General features: G+C 42.0%; 1 protein-coding gene across 4 annotated transcripts in view; it reads left to right on the top strand.

The window, feature by feature from the left end:
- cntnap2a (contactin associated protein 2a) overlaps positions 1-17,069 on the top strand; it is a 577,708-nt gene that overhangs the window by 529,385 nt on the left and 31,254 nt on the right. For all 4 annotated transcript variants that reach the window (XM_034706352.1, XM_034706353.1, XM_034706355.1 and 1 more), the window contains 2 exons: positions 4,358-4,591; positions 7,040-7,173. In XM_034706352.1, the coding sequence (XP_034562243.1) occupies positions 4,358-4,591; positions 7,040-7,173 (368 nt within the window). The remainder of the gene's footprint in view (positions 1-4,357; positions 4,592-7,039; positions 7,174-17,069) is intronic.

Below are 17,069 nucleotides of genomic sequence, written 5' to 3' on the forward strand. Positions count from 1 at the left end.
AAGTTTTCATAAAATGCTCAGGGGAGAAGAGCGGCACAGTCAGAGTCTTTCCGCTCGCTCCCAGTCAGAGAGCCGATCCCCGACACGTGAATTAATTTGTTTCCTTAAAGCCAAAGAGTGTTTTTCCCCTGTGCTCATGGCAGGGGGCTGACAAAGTGACAGCGAGGCTGAGTGTGTGTCTGTTTGTGTGGGGGTGTGTGTGTGTGCAGGGAAAAGGATGACAGTGTGTCCTGACATGCGAGTGTTCAACATGAAAGGACCTCCTCTGAATTCTGTTGTAACCAATCAGGCATTTCAAGATTTGGAAAACAAAGTGTGTTTCTGTGTGGGTGTCTGTATGTGTGTGTGTGTGTGTGTGTGTGTGTGTGTGTGTGTGTGTGTGTGGTGTGTGTGTGTGTGTGTGTGTGTGTGTGTGTGTGTGTGTGTGTGTGTGTGTGTGTGTGTGTGTGTATGTGTTCAGTCAGACAAAAAGAAACATGAAAATAAAGGGGAAGAGCACACCCTTGTGTCTGTTTGTTTCCGTGCATGACGTGACTCTCCCCTTTTGTCTTGTGTCTCCTTTATTCCCTTCTTTTTATCTTTCTTTTTATCCTCCCCATTTTCCTTTTTTCTCCTCACCCTTGTCTTTACACCTCTCTTCTTTTTCTTCTCACCTTTTCTCTCCCCTGAAAATGTTATCTTGAACTCACCTCTTCCTCTTCTTTCTTCTCCTTGTGCTTTGAGCTTCATCTTTCTTCTCTTCTTTCCTCCTCTCCTCTTCTCGGTTCCTTCAACTCCTTTAATTTTATTGCTCCCCAGTCTTTTTTAACTTATGCTCTCTCCGTCTCGTCCTCTGTGCTCTCTTTGCCTTTTTTCGCTACTTTATGGTTTCTTCTTTTTGCCCAAATATCTATTGTTTTATTTCCCCTGTTTCTTTCTCTCTTCCCCCCTTTAAGTCTTTCTGCCTTCTTCCTCTCCACCTTCCCTCTTGTATTTCCTCCCTCAGCATTCTCCTTTTCCAGCAGCTTCTCTCCTCTTTTCTCCTTCTTTAATCCCCTCTCTGTCCCCATCCTCCCAGTGAGTGAAAAATGCATGAAGCCAGCCATAATTGCGTGGTGTGTTTCCACAGTATCCATATTTACACAGCGCTCAGGGGACCCTGCGGTATTATTATCATACACACTCATTCTTGTGCTTTTCTGCCCTTGAGGGTCACCATAACTAATGTTCCATGTATCTACATAAACATGGACACAAAGTCACAAAAGCACACACTCACTGAGGTACCTGTACAGGTCTGCATGCTTGCACATTCCCCCTTTGCGACACTTCTTCATGCGCTGGCATAAAACACACACAGAGACATTAAGAGTCCCTGCCCTGGAGCAGAGTTTCTCATTCCCTCTCATGCTTCCAGACGATTGTGTGCTATGCTGCTGAGGCTTTTGGCAAATATTCAGAGTTTCTCTTCTTCTCTTCTCAGCAGGAGTGAGAGGGTTGACACCGGTTACACAGACCCCACAGTTTGCAGAAATAAAAAGTCAAACTGTTAAGTTTTGAAGTTAAAGAGGTGACTTACTTGCACAGGTATCCTCAGCTAAACTGTGATGTTTGTGGAGATTTATGCTTTAATCAATAAAAACAAGTGTAGCTTTAGCAGCAACCTCCGGTCTTAAAATATGAAGCCCATGCGGAAGTGTTAAGAACTGCAGCTCATCGAGTGTCCGCTTGGGTCTGAAAAGCTCATTCCTCTATCAGCACACACAATTTTTTACAACTTGAGATTTTTGAAGATATTAAGATTACAAGTTATGCCCAGATAAGGACATGCTTTACTTGATTATCAGGCGAGCCCACTGTAGTTGTTTGCGAAAAGACTAAAGGCCCGCCTCTGTATCGCACACTAGCTCGACAGAAGTTAGGTTGAGTTCAGCGTTTCCAATATGGCTCCCGTCGACGATTGGCTTCAAAACAGCACTTCAGGAAGAGATGGGTGGCGTCATGGATACTACGTCCATTATTTATACAGTCTATTGATCTGTGGGCATTTCTATTTCAAAGGTTGCATAAAACTGAAGATGGATGTGTTTTGCATGGTTTACTTTAGGGGTGCAACATTAGCCTCAACAAATATCACTTACTTAGCTTAAATTGGACAAATATTATCAACACACCCTCAGCTGTATTTATACACATCATACTGGATGCTTAAGAGATGTCCAAGTTTGTGCAGCCTCTTCAAACAATTGTTTCTTGAAGCTGGCTGAGTAAACCAGCAATAAGCTAACATAGTAGGTTTGATATGATAATGAAATGAGGCGTGAGTATCTGATCACAAACTCATTTTAATCTGCATAAATATAAGAACCTTGGTTCTACACATCCCTCCATGCATACACTTACAAATATGAGTAAAATATTAATATAATCTCTCCAGTATATCCAGGACTCAGCTGCCCGTCTACTCACTCACTCCCGTTCCTGTGATCACATCACCCTTGTCCTCCAAAACCTCCATTGGCTTCCTGTCCCCCAACGCATTTACTTCAAACTCCTCCTCCTGACTTACAAAGCCCTCCATCACCTGGCCCCCTCCTATCTCACTGACCTGCTTCACCCTCACAACCCCTCCCGTGCTCTCCGCTCCTCTGATGAAAACCTCCTCTCCCCACCCTGTAAGACAAGCACCGAACCTGGGGCGACAGGGCTTACTCCATTGCTGCCCCTGCCCTCTGGAACTCCCTCCCCACACACATATACGCAACTCCACTGACCTCCAAACATTCAAATCCCACCTCAAAACACACCTCTTCAGAACTGCTTTTAATTGTTAATGTTTTTATTTCCACTGTGTTTCTAACTTTTTTCTTTTATTGTGTCTTTTATTGTATGCTATTTGTGAAGTGTCTTTGAGTTCTGTGAAAAGCGCTATATAAATAAAATGTATTATTATTATATTATTATAATACAACATTGGCAGTTCATAGTGTACTTTGATTTGTGGACGTTATTCTTCAGCTTGTGATGTAGCATCTAAAGGTGAAATCTAATTTACAGTAAACTATCTGTTTCAAAGTAGAACTTGGTAAGAAGAAGTTTTATGTTCCACAGTTATTTTCCCAAAAGTTAAATTTCGACAGTAAAGTCTTTAAGGTTAGAAACAGACTTTTATTTTTCTGTGACCCTTTGTGTTTCCTTTTCTCCTTCCATATGAAGGCTTATCATAAAGATTTATTTCTCATGTATCGATCGAAACTTACTCAAGGGATTCAATCAAGCATAATTCTCTGGCAGAAATTCTATATGTTCCTCCTTTAGGTCTGAGGCATTGTTTGCAGACAGTAAACAATCCCGCTGCATAAGAAAAACGAAGTGAGAAGCAGCCTATCTGAAAAACTCACGAGCTCTCTGCCTGGTTAGCACAGAACAATTGATAAAATGAGTCCCTCCAGACTTCCCAAGCTTGAAAATATATCAGTGCACAGCGAAAATTGTGGCGCAGCTGAGTGGAGGTGAGGTTTCTGCTTCCATGCCGATACCAGTCAGAGAACTTACCCATTTTCTAGTAATAAGGCTTCTATTAAATTTAAGTAATGTAGCTTGAAGTATTTATTGTACTGTGTCCAGTGGGAGACGATCGGTGAAGTGAAGCTTTGAAATAAAATGCAGAAATGTGTTAACTTAGCATTCTCCACTCGTAATGGGGTGTAGTTTTCACATTTTCTCTGCTGTCATCGAGGGAAGGCAAACATGTCAAGAAATATTCCATGGTATTTACCCTCACACACACACACACAATCACATGTACACACACTTTCACACAACACCAGACTCTCTGTTTTCTCTGTAATCACTCTCTTTAATGTAATGCACATTTTGCCCTTCATCTTCTTGTAACTGAGACAGATGTTTTCAGTGCTCACACACACACACACACACACACACACACACACAAACACAAACGCACAAATGAGGAGCATTACAGGAGTATGAAAATATCAGGCCTCTGCATCTCCACACTTGATTAGAAGAATCAATAAGCCTCCTGAAGGGCTGGAATATGTCATTAGGTCTGTTAATGTTCTGGTAAACAGAGTATTGTTTGCTTTTAGATGCTGCAGCACAACAATTAAACATCCACTGACACATTTACGTGAGGCTAAATGATACGTCTGTCTTGATAAAAGCACGTCTTCAGAGCTTTTCCTGATGGAAGGTGTATTTTTTCCTTGCCTTGTGTTTGACTTTATCATTTCCTGTTCATTATGGTGTAATATTCACACATTCATGTTCAAGTCATGCATCACAGTATTATTCATCAACATCTTGGATGAATGCATTTTTGACATTTTCTTTCACTTTCCTCCGTCCTGCCAAGACGTCGGAGGTTTCTTCGAGGCAGGGACGCTGGTCAAGTTCAACTTCCTGCCTGAAGCAGTTGCAGGAGCCAGCAGGGACTCAAGGATCCTGACGCACCAGCTGACGCCACAGGAAGTCAATCTAACAAAGGAGGAGTTGGCCTTCAGTTTCAGCACATCCAACGCTCCAGCTATTCTGATGTATGTCAGCTCCAAGACTCAGGACTACCTGGCTGTGGTTTTAAGGCACAATGGTAAGAGATTTGCAGTTTCTCATCGCTCACAGCAGAGATGTTGAAGTAATGTTAGTTAGTGTTGCACTGCAAAGTATATTTATTATGACTTCTCTTTCAGCACAGTTTGAAGTTCTTTAATCTCCAAAAATCTTACCCAGAGCTGAATGGTTTTCCCATGTCTTTTCACATGACCCACATCAATGATGAGGCTAAGTGAGGCCACCTTTGCCTGTCTGGTCTGTGGAGCTCTTGATTAGAGCAATGTTTTATTCCACTTTTAGGGCGGGCCAAAGCATGTATAAAAGAGCAGACAGATATTAACTGATGAAGATTGTTGCTGGTAACAGTCTGCTGTGAGGCTGGAGTTTTCCTGTTGAGTTTATTTGATTTTGGTTTATTCATTAAGATGTATTTTGATTAATGAAACCACAATCCTGCTGCCCTCTGAGCCCCTTCTTCAGCCTACAACGGTTTGCTAGAATTACAAGTTGTAAATCTACACCAAGTATAAACATGTATAGAGAAAAAATTGGTAGTTCAATGCCATCTAATTTGTCAGCAATTAAATGCCACAATTCCTGCTGTGGTCAGACTTTATAACCAGTGATTAACACTCTCATCAAAATAACAAAAGTACAATAACCTCCCCTGTCTATTTATTAACCTGTAAATCTCACTTCCCTTCACCTCACTCCTAAAACATGTGCAAAACATCTTTACCCATTTTATTATTAGCAATGTTTTTACCTCCGTTCTAGTCTCTGCACATTTCTTATTTATAAATATTCTGTAGATTTACTTATTAGTTCTCTTAAAGTACACTGGTTTACTTTTTAATAACTAATAACTTTAACAATTACCATTTTTATATTCTCTTTTTATGTAATGTTTGCACTGTCCACTTTGGTGCTGTAACACTGTAAATTTCCCTGTTGTGGAACAAATAAAGGTTTATCTTACCTTATCAATTATTTAAATAAAACCACCAAACACAGCTTTGGGGCTTCCTTACAGACTCTAACCTGAGAGAGTATAAAGCTACAATATGATGCGATTTGCACCTTAAGTTAATACTGAAGTGGGTTGATCAGCATTTTCCAATGATGCCCCTAAATCATGGAATACCCTCCAACAGACTTTAAAGTTGATATCCATTCCCTCTTTTGCAGAATTTAAGACTTTGATCTCTGACCAGTGTCTCAAACTGTATCTGTTTTAATGACTCTGTTATTTTGTGAATGATTGTGTGTTTGTTTCAATGTTTCTAGTGTGCCTGTGATCTCGACGACATTGGAAATTAGGGAAACCTCAATGTCTTTTTGAGAATAAATAAAGGTTTTGAATTTGATACGATGCAAACTATATATACAGTATATGCAGCATAAATACAATATTATACAGTATGATACTCTTTTATATACTTTTATAATTACAGGACAATATGATTTGAAATAATAATATGATACTGTATTGTATGGTACAATAAGATAAGATAAAATAGAAAAGATACAAAACTGTACAAAAGGATACAAATATGATATGGTGTATGTTAGTATTTTGTACGTTATTGTGAAACACTTTGAAATTTGGAACAGTTTAGTTCTGTATAGTAATGTAAAATATGATATGATCATGGTGCAAATTACTGGAAGGGATGGTAGGGAACCAACTCATCCCCCATTTGTGGTCAGACTAATTAAATGCATCTCATACTCCCGCCAGTAGATGGTGCAAGTTGACCTGCCTCGTGTCCAGTTAACTTAACTTCCTCTATAAACATTAATAACCCATACAATTTTACATGAGTACCAATATGATACGGAAATGAAGCATTTCAAAGTCAAGTGTGGATGAAGACAACCAGCAGTCTGCATCAGGGGAGCTGCAAACAAAGATGGGTTCATCGATGGGATGATGGCCAAAACCACGAAAAGGTTAAATTACAAATCAGTAAACATGGAGAGTGTTAGTCGCATTTAAATGTATAGAAAATGTCAAAAAGTAAAAAGTAAAGGACACGTGTTTCAACTGGAAACAGTGAACTGTGGAGGAGAGCCAATGAACCAAGAGTGACACCATCTGCAGGAATGAGCAAACTCCAACTAGCAGAAAAATGCCCACAATAAGAATTACATCATGATACAGAGATCTATGTAATGATTAATCACAATACATGATAAACTGAAGAATGAAGGTAAAGTGCCACGTTAATGTCCTCGTGGATGTGCTGTAATAAGATTCTGTCCCTTGTCTGTAACACACCGTCAGGCTGTAAGCCCTGTGAATAATTCAGGTTTGCCCATTATTTCCTCACCTCCTCGTACAACTTCACATCAAAAAGAAAGCAACAACTGGGTGTTCTTAGAACTGTACTGTAAGAACTCTAAGAACTGTATGAAGGCAACTTCATTCATCATCAAGTACAATTAAAACAATAACCCAGTTTTATTTTTTGTGTGTGTTTAGGTTCTCTGCAGGTGAGGTATAACCTGGGCGGCCTGAGGGAGCCTTTTTCTATAGACGTGGATCAACGAAACCTGGCCAACGGACAGCCACACAGCATCAACATGTCCCGGGTCAACAGAAGCATCATCATACAGGTACTGGCCATACACACACATCTGAGAACTCTATGGATTACATTTAAGCAGTAATATTCAAGTTTCAGGCTTAAGATACTTAGAAGAAACTGAGGAGTGTTTGGGATTGCTGTCCAGCTGCATGCACGTACACACTCCAAGTTAAAGCTGCACAATCACACAATCTGAGCCGTTGTTAGCTCAATGGTTTGCATTAAGTCTGAGTGGGGAGCAGCGTCCGGTTCTGTCATGGGCTGTGATGAAACTGCTTGTCCTCTGCCACTGTTAATCCACTTCCAGTAGACAGCCTAAGTATAGCAACAGAGAGAGTGCATCGATCTGTGTGTGTGGGTGTGTATATGTCTGTGTGTGTGTGTCTCTCTGTTGCATGATAGGTGCTGCGTGTAGTCCTGTGAGTGTCTGAGCAAGTATTAAAGGGCAAGCGTGGTTGATTGTGTTTGAGACAGAGCAAGAGAGACTGTGGGTGTATGTGTGCAAGTGCATGGCATTGTGTTGGTATACGTGTGTTAGTGTGTGAGTATCTTTGTTTGTTTGTGTGCTCTTGAGTTGTATGCAGCTAAACAGCGTGGTGCAGATCAATACAGCCGAGCTTCAGACAGCCTGAGTCAGTAGCTGTCAGAGATGGAGTGAGAATTCAGCTTAACTCGAACAGACTTTATCTTGGGTGAAATGGCTGCAGGCTGAAACTTACAGAAAACAACTTCAGAAACTGTATTATTGGTTACATCCAGAGCAGAAAACATTTGTGGTTGGCATTTTATGATTTGTAAAGAGACAGCTGATTGTTTGCTGAGTTAAACAAACATACAAACTTTGATTCTTCTTAATTTCCTCATCCTCGACCTTCTGCAGATTTTCTTAAATGTCATGTTTGCACATCATGAAGTGTAACAGTGTTGCTGCACTCTTCAACTCCTCAAATTATTTACATGTCCTTCTTTTAGTTATGCAGTGTGCACATCTTTGCTTTATCACCTACCCTACATATCCATGAATCAATGAGTTACTGATGACATCACTCATGGAGAGCAAAGCTTCCCCCTAGTGGCCACAAGAAGTAATGTTACGACAATATGAGAAGCGCTGACTAAACTTCTCAAAATTGTCAAACTAGGCAGAGAGCTTCATGTCAGTAACTTTGTATGAAATTGTTCCAACCATTTTCTTGCACGTTGCACCTTTTTCTCTGCAGCTTGTTTTTTGTGCAGCAGAAGCTTATTTCCCTGCAGACTTTGACAGAGGCATTACAAGGAATTCTGGGACCCATGAAAAGATAACATGTTGGTCACCACCTCCAAAGCCCAAGTCAACCCGTAGTCATTGCTGTAGCTACATCCTCATGCACAAATGAGCCATGAAAAACTTTCAAAACTACAACTTTATGTTACACATGGAAAATTGTGGATAATTCATAGCTAAAGAAAGCAGGATATTTCCTCAGCAACAGTTGCAGACTTATTTTTCATCATACTGACTAAATTATTTTTGCACATTTAGAGTGGGAGGAGTCTCAAAAAGAGAGATCCCACTTATTCTCAAGATAAAGAGAATCAGCTTCATGTATTGTCACTTAAAGGATTAACAAAGAGAGAAAAAAACACAAAGAAAAACTACATTTTTATTGTCTGACTGATTATTCATGATATCCTCATTGATTACTTTGGCATCAATGGAGCAAACATTAGATCTGCATCAACCTTTTAAAGAAAGGACCGTAGAGAAAAAGTGTATCTTTAAATTCACAGATAAAATGATTACCTAAAGGCTCTGTGAGGAACATTAAAGTTGTTTTGGACAGAATCAGTGGTAGTGTGTTTTTCTGGGATGGAGACTAAATTTCCGATGAGCACCATCACTCACTGCTGTAACTGTGTGGATCTTGCCAGCGTGTGTATTTGTTGTGGAAGCAAATAAGTGGAATACAACTATTCTTTGTTTAAGATCAGTTTTTGTAGGATGCAGAGAGATGAGGTGATGTATGGACTGAGCTACATGAAATAATTAACTGCAGCATAACTAAACTTTCTAAACTCTTTCTTGTTGTGGCTAGCTAGCTTAAAACAGGTAAGCACAGAGGTAGCCTAACTGTTTAACATTACCCAGTAACATGATATGTGCTCTGGTGTTGTAATGAATGCCTGAATAACGGGAATATGCACACTGTTTAACTCTTTAGTCCTCAAAGGGCAGTGGAGTACTCACACACAAGCATAAACATGAAATCCTGTTCAGAAACATTTAGCTCTTTTAGCTAGCATAGCCCTGGTTGTAGAGTTTCTCCATCCTTATCAGTGCTTCAACAGAAAACATACATCTGTTTGATAATCCTGCTCCAGTATCAGACATGAGGACAAAACATTACATCAAAAGGAAATTATCTAAAGAAAAAATAACTCCCCCTGCTTCATATCTTACCTCTCACTGACAAACTTTACCAGCAGAGCTCTGAACAAAAGGTGCTTTTTGAACTTTTAATTCCAGGAACTTCTCTTTAAGGAACTAGAAGATAGTGATAGTGATTAAGCAAATCAGGACAGTGACGTATGAAGATGCATAAAAGTAATTGCACTACACCGCCACACCAGTAGAGGGCATTAAGAAAGAGACAAAGGCCATACAACAAGGATGACACCACAAAAGGAGACAGACATGTGTCACACTCCAGTTAGCCTGTTAGCGTGGAGGAGATTCCTCTTGTGCTGATTTTGATCGTGCTTTATGGCAGATAGATTCAATCAGCACTTGGAAGGAGACATGCACGAATGACGAAGTGAATCCAAAACGCCAGAAATGCTCGACTTAAAGAAAGCGACACTTTTTCAGAATAAGTTAAAAACTCCTCACAGTGCCTTTAAGTGAGACATATCAGTGCTCAACTTGAAAATGAATGAAAACATTCAAGTATTATGTTTATACAGGAGGTAACTCAGATATGCATCAAACTACTTTGGAACTGTTGAAGCTTTTAAGAAAATGAAGCAAAAACAGTACAGGAAACAGTAAACAGCATGTTTGCAGGGTGTTAAAGAGAACGCATGTAGAAAATATAGACACCAATATATATTAATGTGAAAATAAACATTATGATGAAGAGATGAAGGTAGTGTAACATGTAATTTTATCATTTAGCTGACAGAGGTCAAAATTGAGATGACTATGGTACCAAATGAAGCCTCCTCATCATTGCTGTCATTAAGGTTGAACAAAGAAAGAACAAATCAGGAAACACTCACAAACCTAGAAGCACTACATCCTCTCCTCTGCCGAAGTCTTCACCTTTCTCTGCGTCTGATTGCACGAACGTCCATCCTCGCTGGATTCTCATCACCTCCATTCAGCAACAAATCCAGACAGCAAGAAAATTAAAGTGAAACATCCAATGGAAATCGTTCTCATCTTCTGCGCAAATCACATCCTGCAGCTGCTGATCACCCCAGTGGGAGCACTTCAACGCAACACATCACTTTTTACTGGCATGGAACGTGATTGGAGCGACTGTACAATTCTTTGCTCATCACATTCACACACACACACACACACACACACACACACACACACACACACATATATATATATATACATGCATGCACTTCTTACTGGACTTGATTGCAGCTCAGTTGTGTCCAGATTTAGATGCACAGCCCAGTGTGTGACTGAAATTTTAAGTTTAAAGTTGCACATCCTCAGTTTAACCCTCCCTGTGTGCCCAGATTGTACTCGAAATAACAACACTTTGAATCATTTTTTCTTAAATGATAGGACAGTACTTAATATTAAAGAGTGCTTAGAGAACTGAGAGGAACACTGGTGGGCATAATGTGGTAATTTAGATTGAAGAAAAAAATAAATCAGCAGGGGAGCTGAGAGAGAGAGAGAAGAGTTTAAAGATAGGGGATAAAAAGCATGGAGCCAGAAGGTGTGCTAACAAAGATAACTTTGATGAGTGAAACTTTTTCCAGGCTGCCTCTCTGCCTCAGGGCTCGTTTCAAGGTACAAACATGCTCTTAATAACCACACGTAAACACACATGGCTGTGCATGCCAAGAGACATGCGTGCACAAGTAAGATGTCAGGTCAACACTCCACAAAGGCGTCACACTGCTGCACAACAAATTATAAATGATTTGGTCTTTTTCATCCGTCCACTGCACCTCTCTCCTCCTATCTCTCCATACCTCTCACCATCTGCTGTCTCATTCCCTGGAGGGCTTTTAGTAATAGTTTATTTACTTTTGGCTGGGTAGAACAACTCAAGCTCACTATCACACTAATGAGCTGCAAGAGAGGAGAGATACTCCGCTCAGGATGAAAGGAACAAGAAACACACCAAGAAACACACTTAGCAAGAATATCTCAAGTAAGGTACGACAACAAGAGTTTTCAGTCTGCTCAAATAATCTGAAGTGTCTCAAACACAGAAGAGATCATGATTATCTTACACCTTTGTATTCGGAGATGTGTTTTTGAGGTTTGTCTGTTTTCTCCTAGAACAAAAAACTCAGGGACTTAATCTGTGTTTCTACCTGAGGAACACTGATTACAATTCAATTCCCCAAACTTTTGATTATTGTCTTCAAGTCAGCACTGATGGAAGCTATCGATTCAGGGATTAAAATCTTAAGCAACTTAGATTGAGCCTCTTGTATCTACATAAGATTTGGTCACCTTCCACAGAGGCCACCATGTTCACACAGCAAAACAGATAAACTAGTAATAAACATGTTTTTGTATTTTCTTGTTTGTGTTTGTGTGCAAAATAATTTGTATTGATAGACATTTTTTATAGTAGAAACTTGACAAATGGAGGATCAAACCTATCATGCATCAGAGGAGCTGCTTGTCCTTGAAGGCCACCATAGCCGGAGTGTTTCAATCTAGAATCTGACGTCTTTAAAGGTAGCTTCAAATAGTAAACTGCACCCCTCATATGTCTGAAGTCAAACTTCTATTACTGATGTTGTTGTGTATCAGACTGTGAGAGTGTGTAAAGATCACATCATGCAGGGCAGGTTGGGTTACGTCTGCTACGTTTAGCTGGCAAAATCCTCCGGTCTTCTACTGGAGAAAAAGGTTGATCATCTGGAGCCATACCTTCTATGATTTTGTCAGTCATTGCTTTAGCTTTTGGTCATCTCTGGTGAACTTTCTACAGTTCTTAAATGTCTGTTGAATCGGCACTATGGCGCTTGCCTTCTGCTCATGACTCCAAATATCTGATCACATTACTCTGGATCTGCTGCATACGTTAACAGGCAGCTGCCTGTGAACATCTCTGCTGTCCCCAACAACGGAGGAGAAATCTACTGTTTGTGTTGTGTTTCAACGGCTGCTAGGAGCTTCTTTCCATTTCAGTTTCAATCAATCTTTATTTATATAGCGCCGAATCCCAACAAATGTTATGCTCAGACTCTTTCCAAACAGAGCAGGTCTACACCGTACTCTATGTCCTGTTATTGACAAAGACCCAACATCAAGACAGGATAAGATCCAGTCCCATCTTACAGACAGGACTCAGTCTGATCTCATCTTAATCCACCATGAGCAGAGCACTTTGCAGCATTTAGCAAGTTACAGTGGCAAGGACAAACTTCCTTTAACAGGCAGAAACCTCCAGCAGGACCAGAATCATGTTAGACACACATCTGCTGAGATCGTGTTGGAGAAAGGGATAGAGGGAGATGAAGAGAGAGAGAGAGGGAGAGAGAGAGATGATAGTGGTGAGATGGATAGTAGTAGTCGTTGCAGCTGGAGTCTGGCACATCCACAGCAGCAGAGATCGAGAGGAACCTACGAGACAAGGGAGCTCAGGGACTCCAGAAAGGTATATGGTTAGTAACTTTAATGGGACAGGAAGAGTTAAAGTAAGAGACAGAGGAGAGAGAGGGAAAGTCAGGATCCCAGTGTGTCAACTCCCCCAGCAGTCTAAGCCTATAGCTGCATAACTAAGAGCTGGTCCAAGCCTGAGCCAGCACTAAATATAAGCTTTATCAAAAAGGAAAGTTTGAAGCCTACTCTTAAAGGAGAGAGGGTGTCTGCCTCCCGGACCCTGACTGGTAGAAGATTCCAAAGGAGAGGTGCCTGATAACTGAAGGCTCTACCTCCCATGCTACTCTTAGAGACTATAGGTACGATGAGCAGGACTGCATGCTTGGAACGCATTGTTCTAGAGGGGTAAAAGGGCACTATGAGCTCTTTAAGATACAAAGGTGTCAAACATCTTCTTTTTGAGTCCATCAGAGAATTAATTTCAGTAGATTTAAATGTCGCCACTCTTCATACAAGGATTTTTGTGGATTCTTTCAAATCAGGAGTTAAAGTAGATGTGATGAGTGGAGAGAAGTGGAATTAAGCCCCGAATGTTTACCCCGACTGGCCACCCCTACAAAAGTCAGAACCCCAAATGGCCACAAAAAATGTATTGCAGTTTGAATTAGTCAGTGAGAGCATCTGTTTACCTTTTCTATAATGCAACTACAAACAGATTGGGCTTCAATAATTCAGCTACTCCTCTGAGACGCCGTTCAACAGCAGCAGATATAGTCGAGCGCTGAGATGCTTCTTTTGAACGCGCTCTGAAAGTCGTGGTTAGTTCTGAGTTTGAAAGCAGATAAATGCACTCAGCTTAACGGCAAAGCCTTCACTGAGAGTGTTGTTCTAGCATGCCATTAACATCTGAAATTCAACTCATTGTTATAGGGGAACACTCATCAGAGACCTTGTTGTACCATCTTTTATTTGAGATACAACAACATGAGTGAGAGGCAGAGGTATGAGTCAGATTCAATAAACGTCAGTTACGCTGGTGGGCCCGCCGGTGGATCAAATCCAATTTCCATGGTAAAGGAGCGAGCCAAGTGTTTACCTGAGGCTGCAGAAGGCTCTCCTCTCCGCTATCAGGGCTGCAAATCTTAAAGATGTTCAGACAAGAAACTGAGTTTAAAGACCCGACAGAGAGCAAGTGGGAAGATAAGTAGGAGTAGTAATCATAATCAGAGAGACGAGGGAGCAGAGGAGAGGAGCAGAGGAAGGGAGACAAAAGAACAGAGTCAGAGGGGGGCTGAAAGAGAAAGATCATGTCTTTAGATAAAGAAAGAACTCCCACAAAATATAATAACAAGGCTCACTTTGATGAGTTATCTAACACCTTCATAATCCTGAGGCCTGGATTTACATATTCACAAAAATACGTGCTGAAGCGTTCAGAGAGCAGAACATGAAGCAAGTGTTTGGTCTTTAAGCAGTCTGTGAGGTCTCGTCAGGTTAGCTCGCTATCAAGGAGACGCAAGAAGAGATCAAAATAAGTTCCCATCTCTCCATCTCAGGCTTTCCCTGCTCTCAACCTCTCTCACTCCGCCAGGGTTTGAGATGAAAGAGAGGAATCCCTTCAGGCGCAGAGACATCGCATCTCTGTTTCCTACTGGCCTCTCCTCTCGCCTCGCCTCTCCCCCTCTCTCCTCTATCTCCTCTCCTCTCCCACCTCCCCACTCCTCTCCTCTCTCTCCTCTTTTCCTTTCCTCTCCTCTTCTTTTTGCCTTCTCTCCTCTCTCCTCTCTACCCTCTGTCTCCTCTCCCCTCCTTTCCTTTATCTTCAGTCAGCAGGATGTTCAGTGTCTACAGGACACTGTTTTTATAAGAAAAAGCCTCATCCTCACAGGTGAACTGGGCTAAGAGTGAAGCCTTGTTGGTGGGTCAGTGCAGTGGGGGAAGGTTGCGGCTGAAAGGTCTGGATCTTTGTTTGGGCACTGAGGGCTTTCAGAGACAGAACTGGGAGGGAGTGAAGGAGAAAGTGTGCGCTTGGTTGTCTAAGTGGAAATGGTTGCTACCCCAGTTGTTATATGGGGGAAGAGTTCTGGTCACCAATAACTCGGTCGCCTCGGCTCTTTGGCATAGACTGATTGCTCTGATGCCACCAAAAGGCCTGATAGAGGATGTTCAGAGAGCTGTCCTGGACTTCTTCTGGTCTGGCAAAGCGCTGGATATGGGCAGCAGCCCTCTACCTGCCTGTGGCTGAGGGGGGGCAGGTTCTGATGGACATCAAATCTAAAGTCGCTTCATTTAGACTCCAGACTGCAAAAAGACTCCTGTACAACTGTGACCCGAGCTGGATCGATACAGCCCGACTGCTGCTGGGGAGAGCTGGGAGACTTGGGTATGACAATCAGCTTTTCCTCTTACGACATGAGGATGTGGACCTGAATGGACTAACACCATTTTACATATCTGTACTGCAGGCATGCAGTACATGGCAGTTTTTGAAGATCACACATGTAACAAATGACACTCCTGGCATGTGGTTGTTCAAGGAACCTTTGTTTTTTAACAACTTCTTAAGGACTCAAACACTGCAGTCTGTCAGCCTGCAGACCAGTCTCAGAGAGGCTGGCTGCACCAAACTGGGGCACCTTATGAAGATGACGGCAACACCCGTGGACGCCCTGAGAGGGAACAGCAACATCACCTCTCTCAAGTTGATCAACAGGGGGGTTGAGGAAGTCTGTGCTGTGCTGCCCTGCCACAACCCCTACAAGCATATGCAGGGATCCAGACTAAGTGGAGTGAGGAGCAGGAATACAGTTTCCCCTCTCTGTCTATCACCCCAGCTGTGGGGGAGTGGCAGGAAGGAGGAGGTCGTCTGCTTTCCTTCACAACTCTCCACCTGGACAAGTTTCAGGATGCTGGGAAAAAAAGAAGTCTACCAGACCTGCGTTAAGGTTTTGAACCTGTAATCTTTGGTATGGATGAAGGAGTCGAGGTGGACTGAGTTTTTTGGTCCAGACATCTCCCCGAAAGGTAGCTGGCAGTCCCTGCACAAGCTGCCCATTGAAAAGCGGACAGCAGACCTCCAGTGGAGAGTTATAGCTACGAATAGATACAGAGCGCACCTTGATCCGGAGCTCGGGGAGGGGTGCACTTTCTGTTTTCAGGTTGAGACTCTGGTCCACTTGTTTGTTCAGTGTCCTCGGCTGGCGGCACTGTTTGACCTGTTAAAGAGCTGCTTTCAGGGGCTCGGGGAGGTCTTTTATTTTGGTTTGTTTATTTTTGGTCCAAAATACTGTGCAAAGAAAAAGACAGTACACACATCAATGAACTTTTTATCAGGCACTGCCAAGTTGGCCATCTGGCTGACAGGGAAGAACCAGGCTCAGAGTGCCGGCTATGTGGATCCGACAGTGACAGCTCTGGAGCGATTTGATACGTCTCAATCTTTGTCTGTATTTTTAACTTTGATGATGCATCGCCATCTTCTCTCATGGAAAAAATGAAGCCAAATGAATGTAGCCTGGATCTGCTCTGGTACATTGCACTGATGACGTATTTTGGAGCCTAGTTGCGTGCAGAAGTGATCGGGCTGGTGGAGTCAGGGGGATTGACACATCCATCAGGTCGGCACAGTTCACAGGAGCATGTGTTGATTTGAAGCCAACACTCACAGCTCTTGAAAGTTCAGTGACTCTTGTGTTAGTGTCTGCTGATTTTTCTCTCACTCTTCCTCAGTTAACGTGCTAATCCAGTAATCAACACTGCAGGAGTCTTTAACAGAGCTGTCGATCATGTTGTCACATCCCCTTTTTTAACATCAAATAACTTTACAGGAAGAATTAACGCTTGAACATAAATCAGCATGATGAGAATGATCTGGTGAGAGAGAAAGAATGTTTCTAGTTCCTCTCCTCCCTTCTCTCCCTCCTCCACTAAAGTCATTTTTCGACCGCAGGAACTTTACCTCTGAACTATGTTCCTTTCGACAGGTGGACGCAGGGTCTAAATTTAGTTCAGGGGTAGATACTCTCCCCCCTAAAAAGCCCGTGCTAGGGGTGTAGTACTTCTCAAAGGTCCCTGGACTTTCGGGGGGCAGGGCCTGAATGCTGAACGTGTCTGATTGGTAGATTAACCGC

This window comes from Notolabrus celidotus, chromosome 17 (assembly GCF_009762535.1).
Source record: "Notolabrus celidotus isolate fNotCel1 chromosome 17, fNotCel1.pri, whole genome shotgun sequence".
NCBI classification, from domain to species: Eukaryota; Metazoa; Chordata; class Actinopteri; order Labriformes; family Labridae; genus Notolabrus; species Notolabrus celidotus.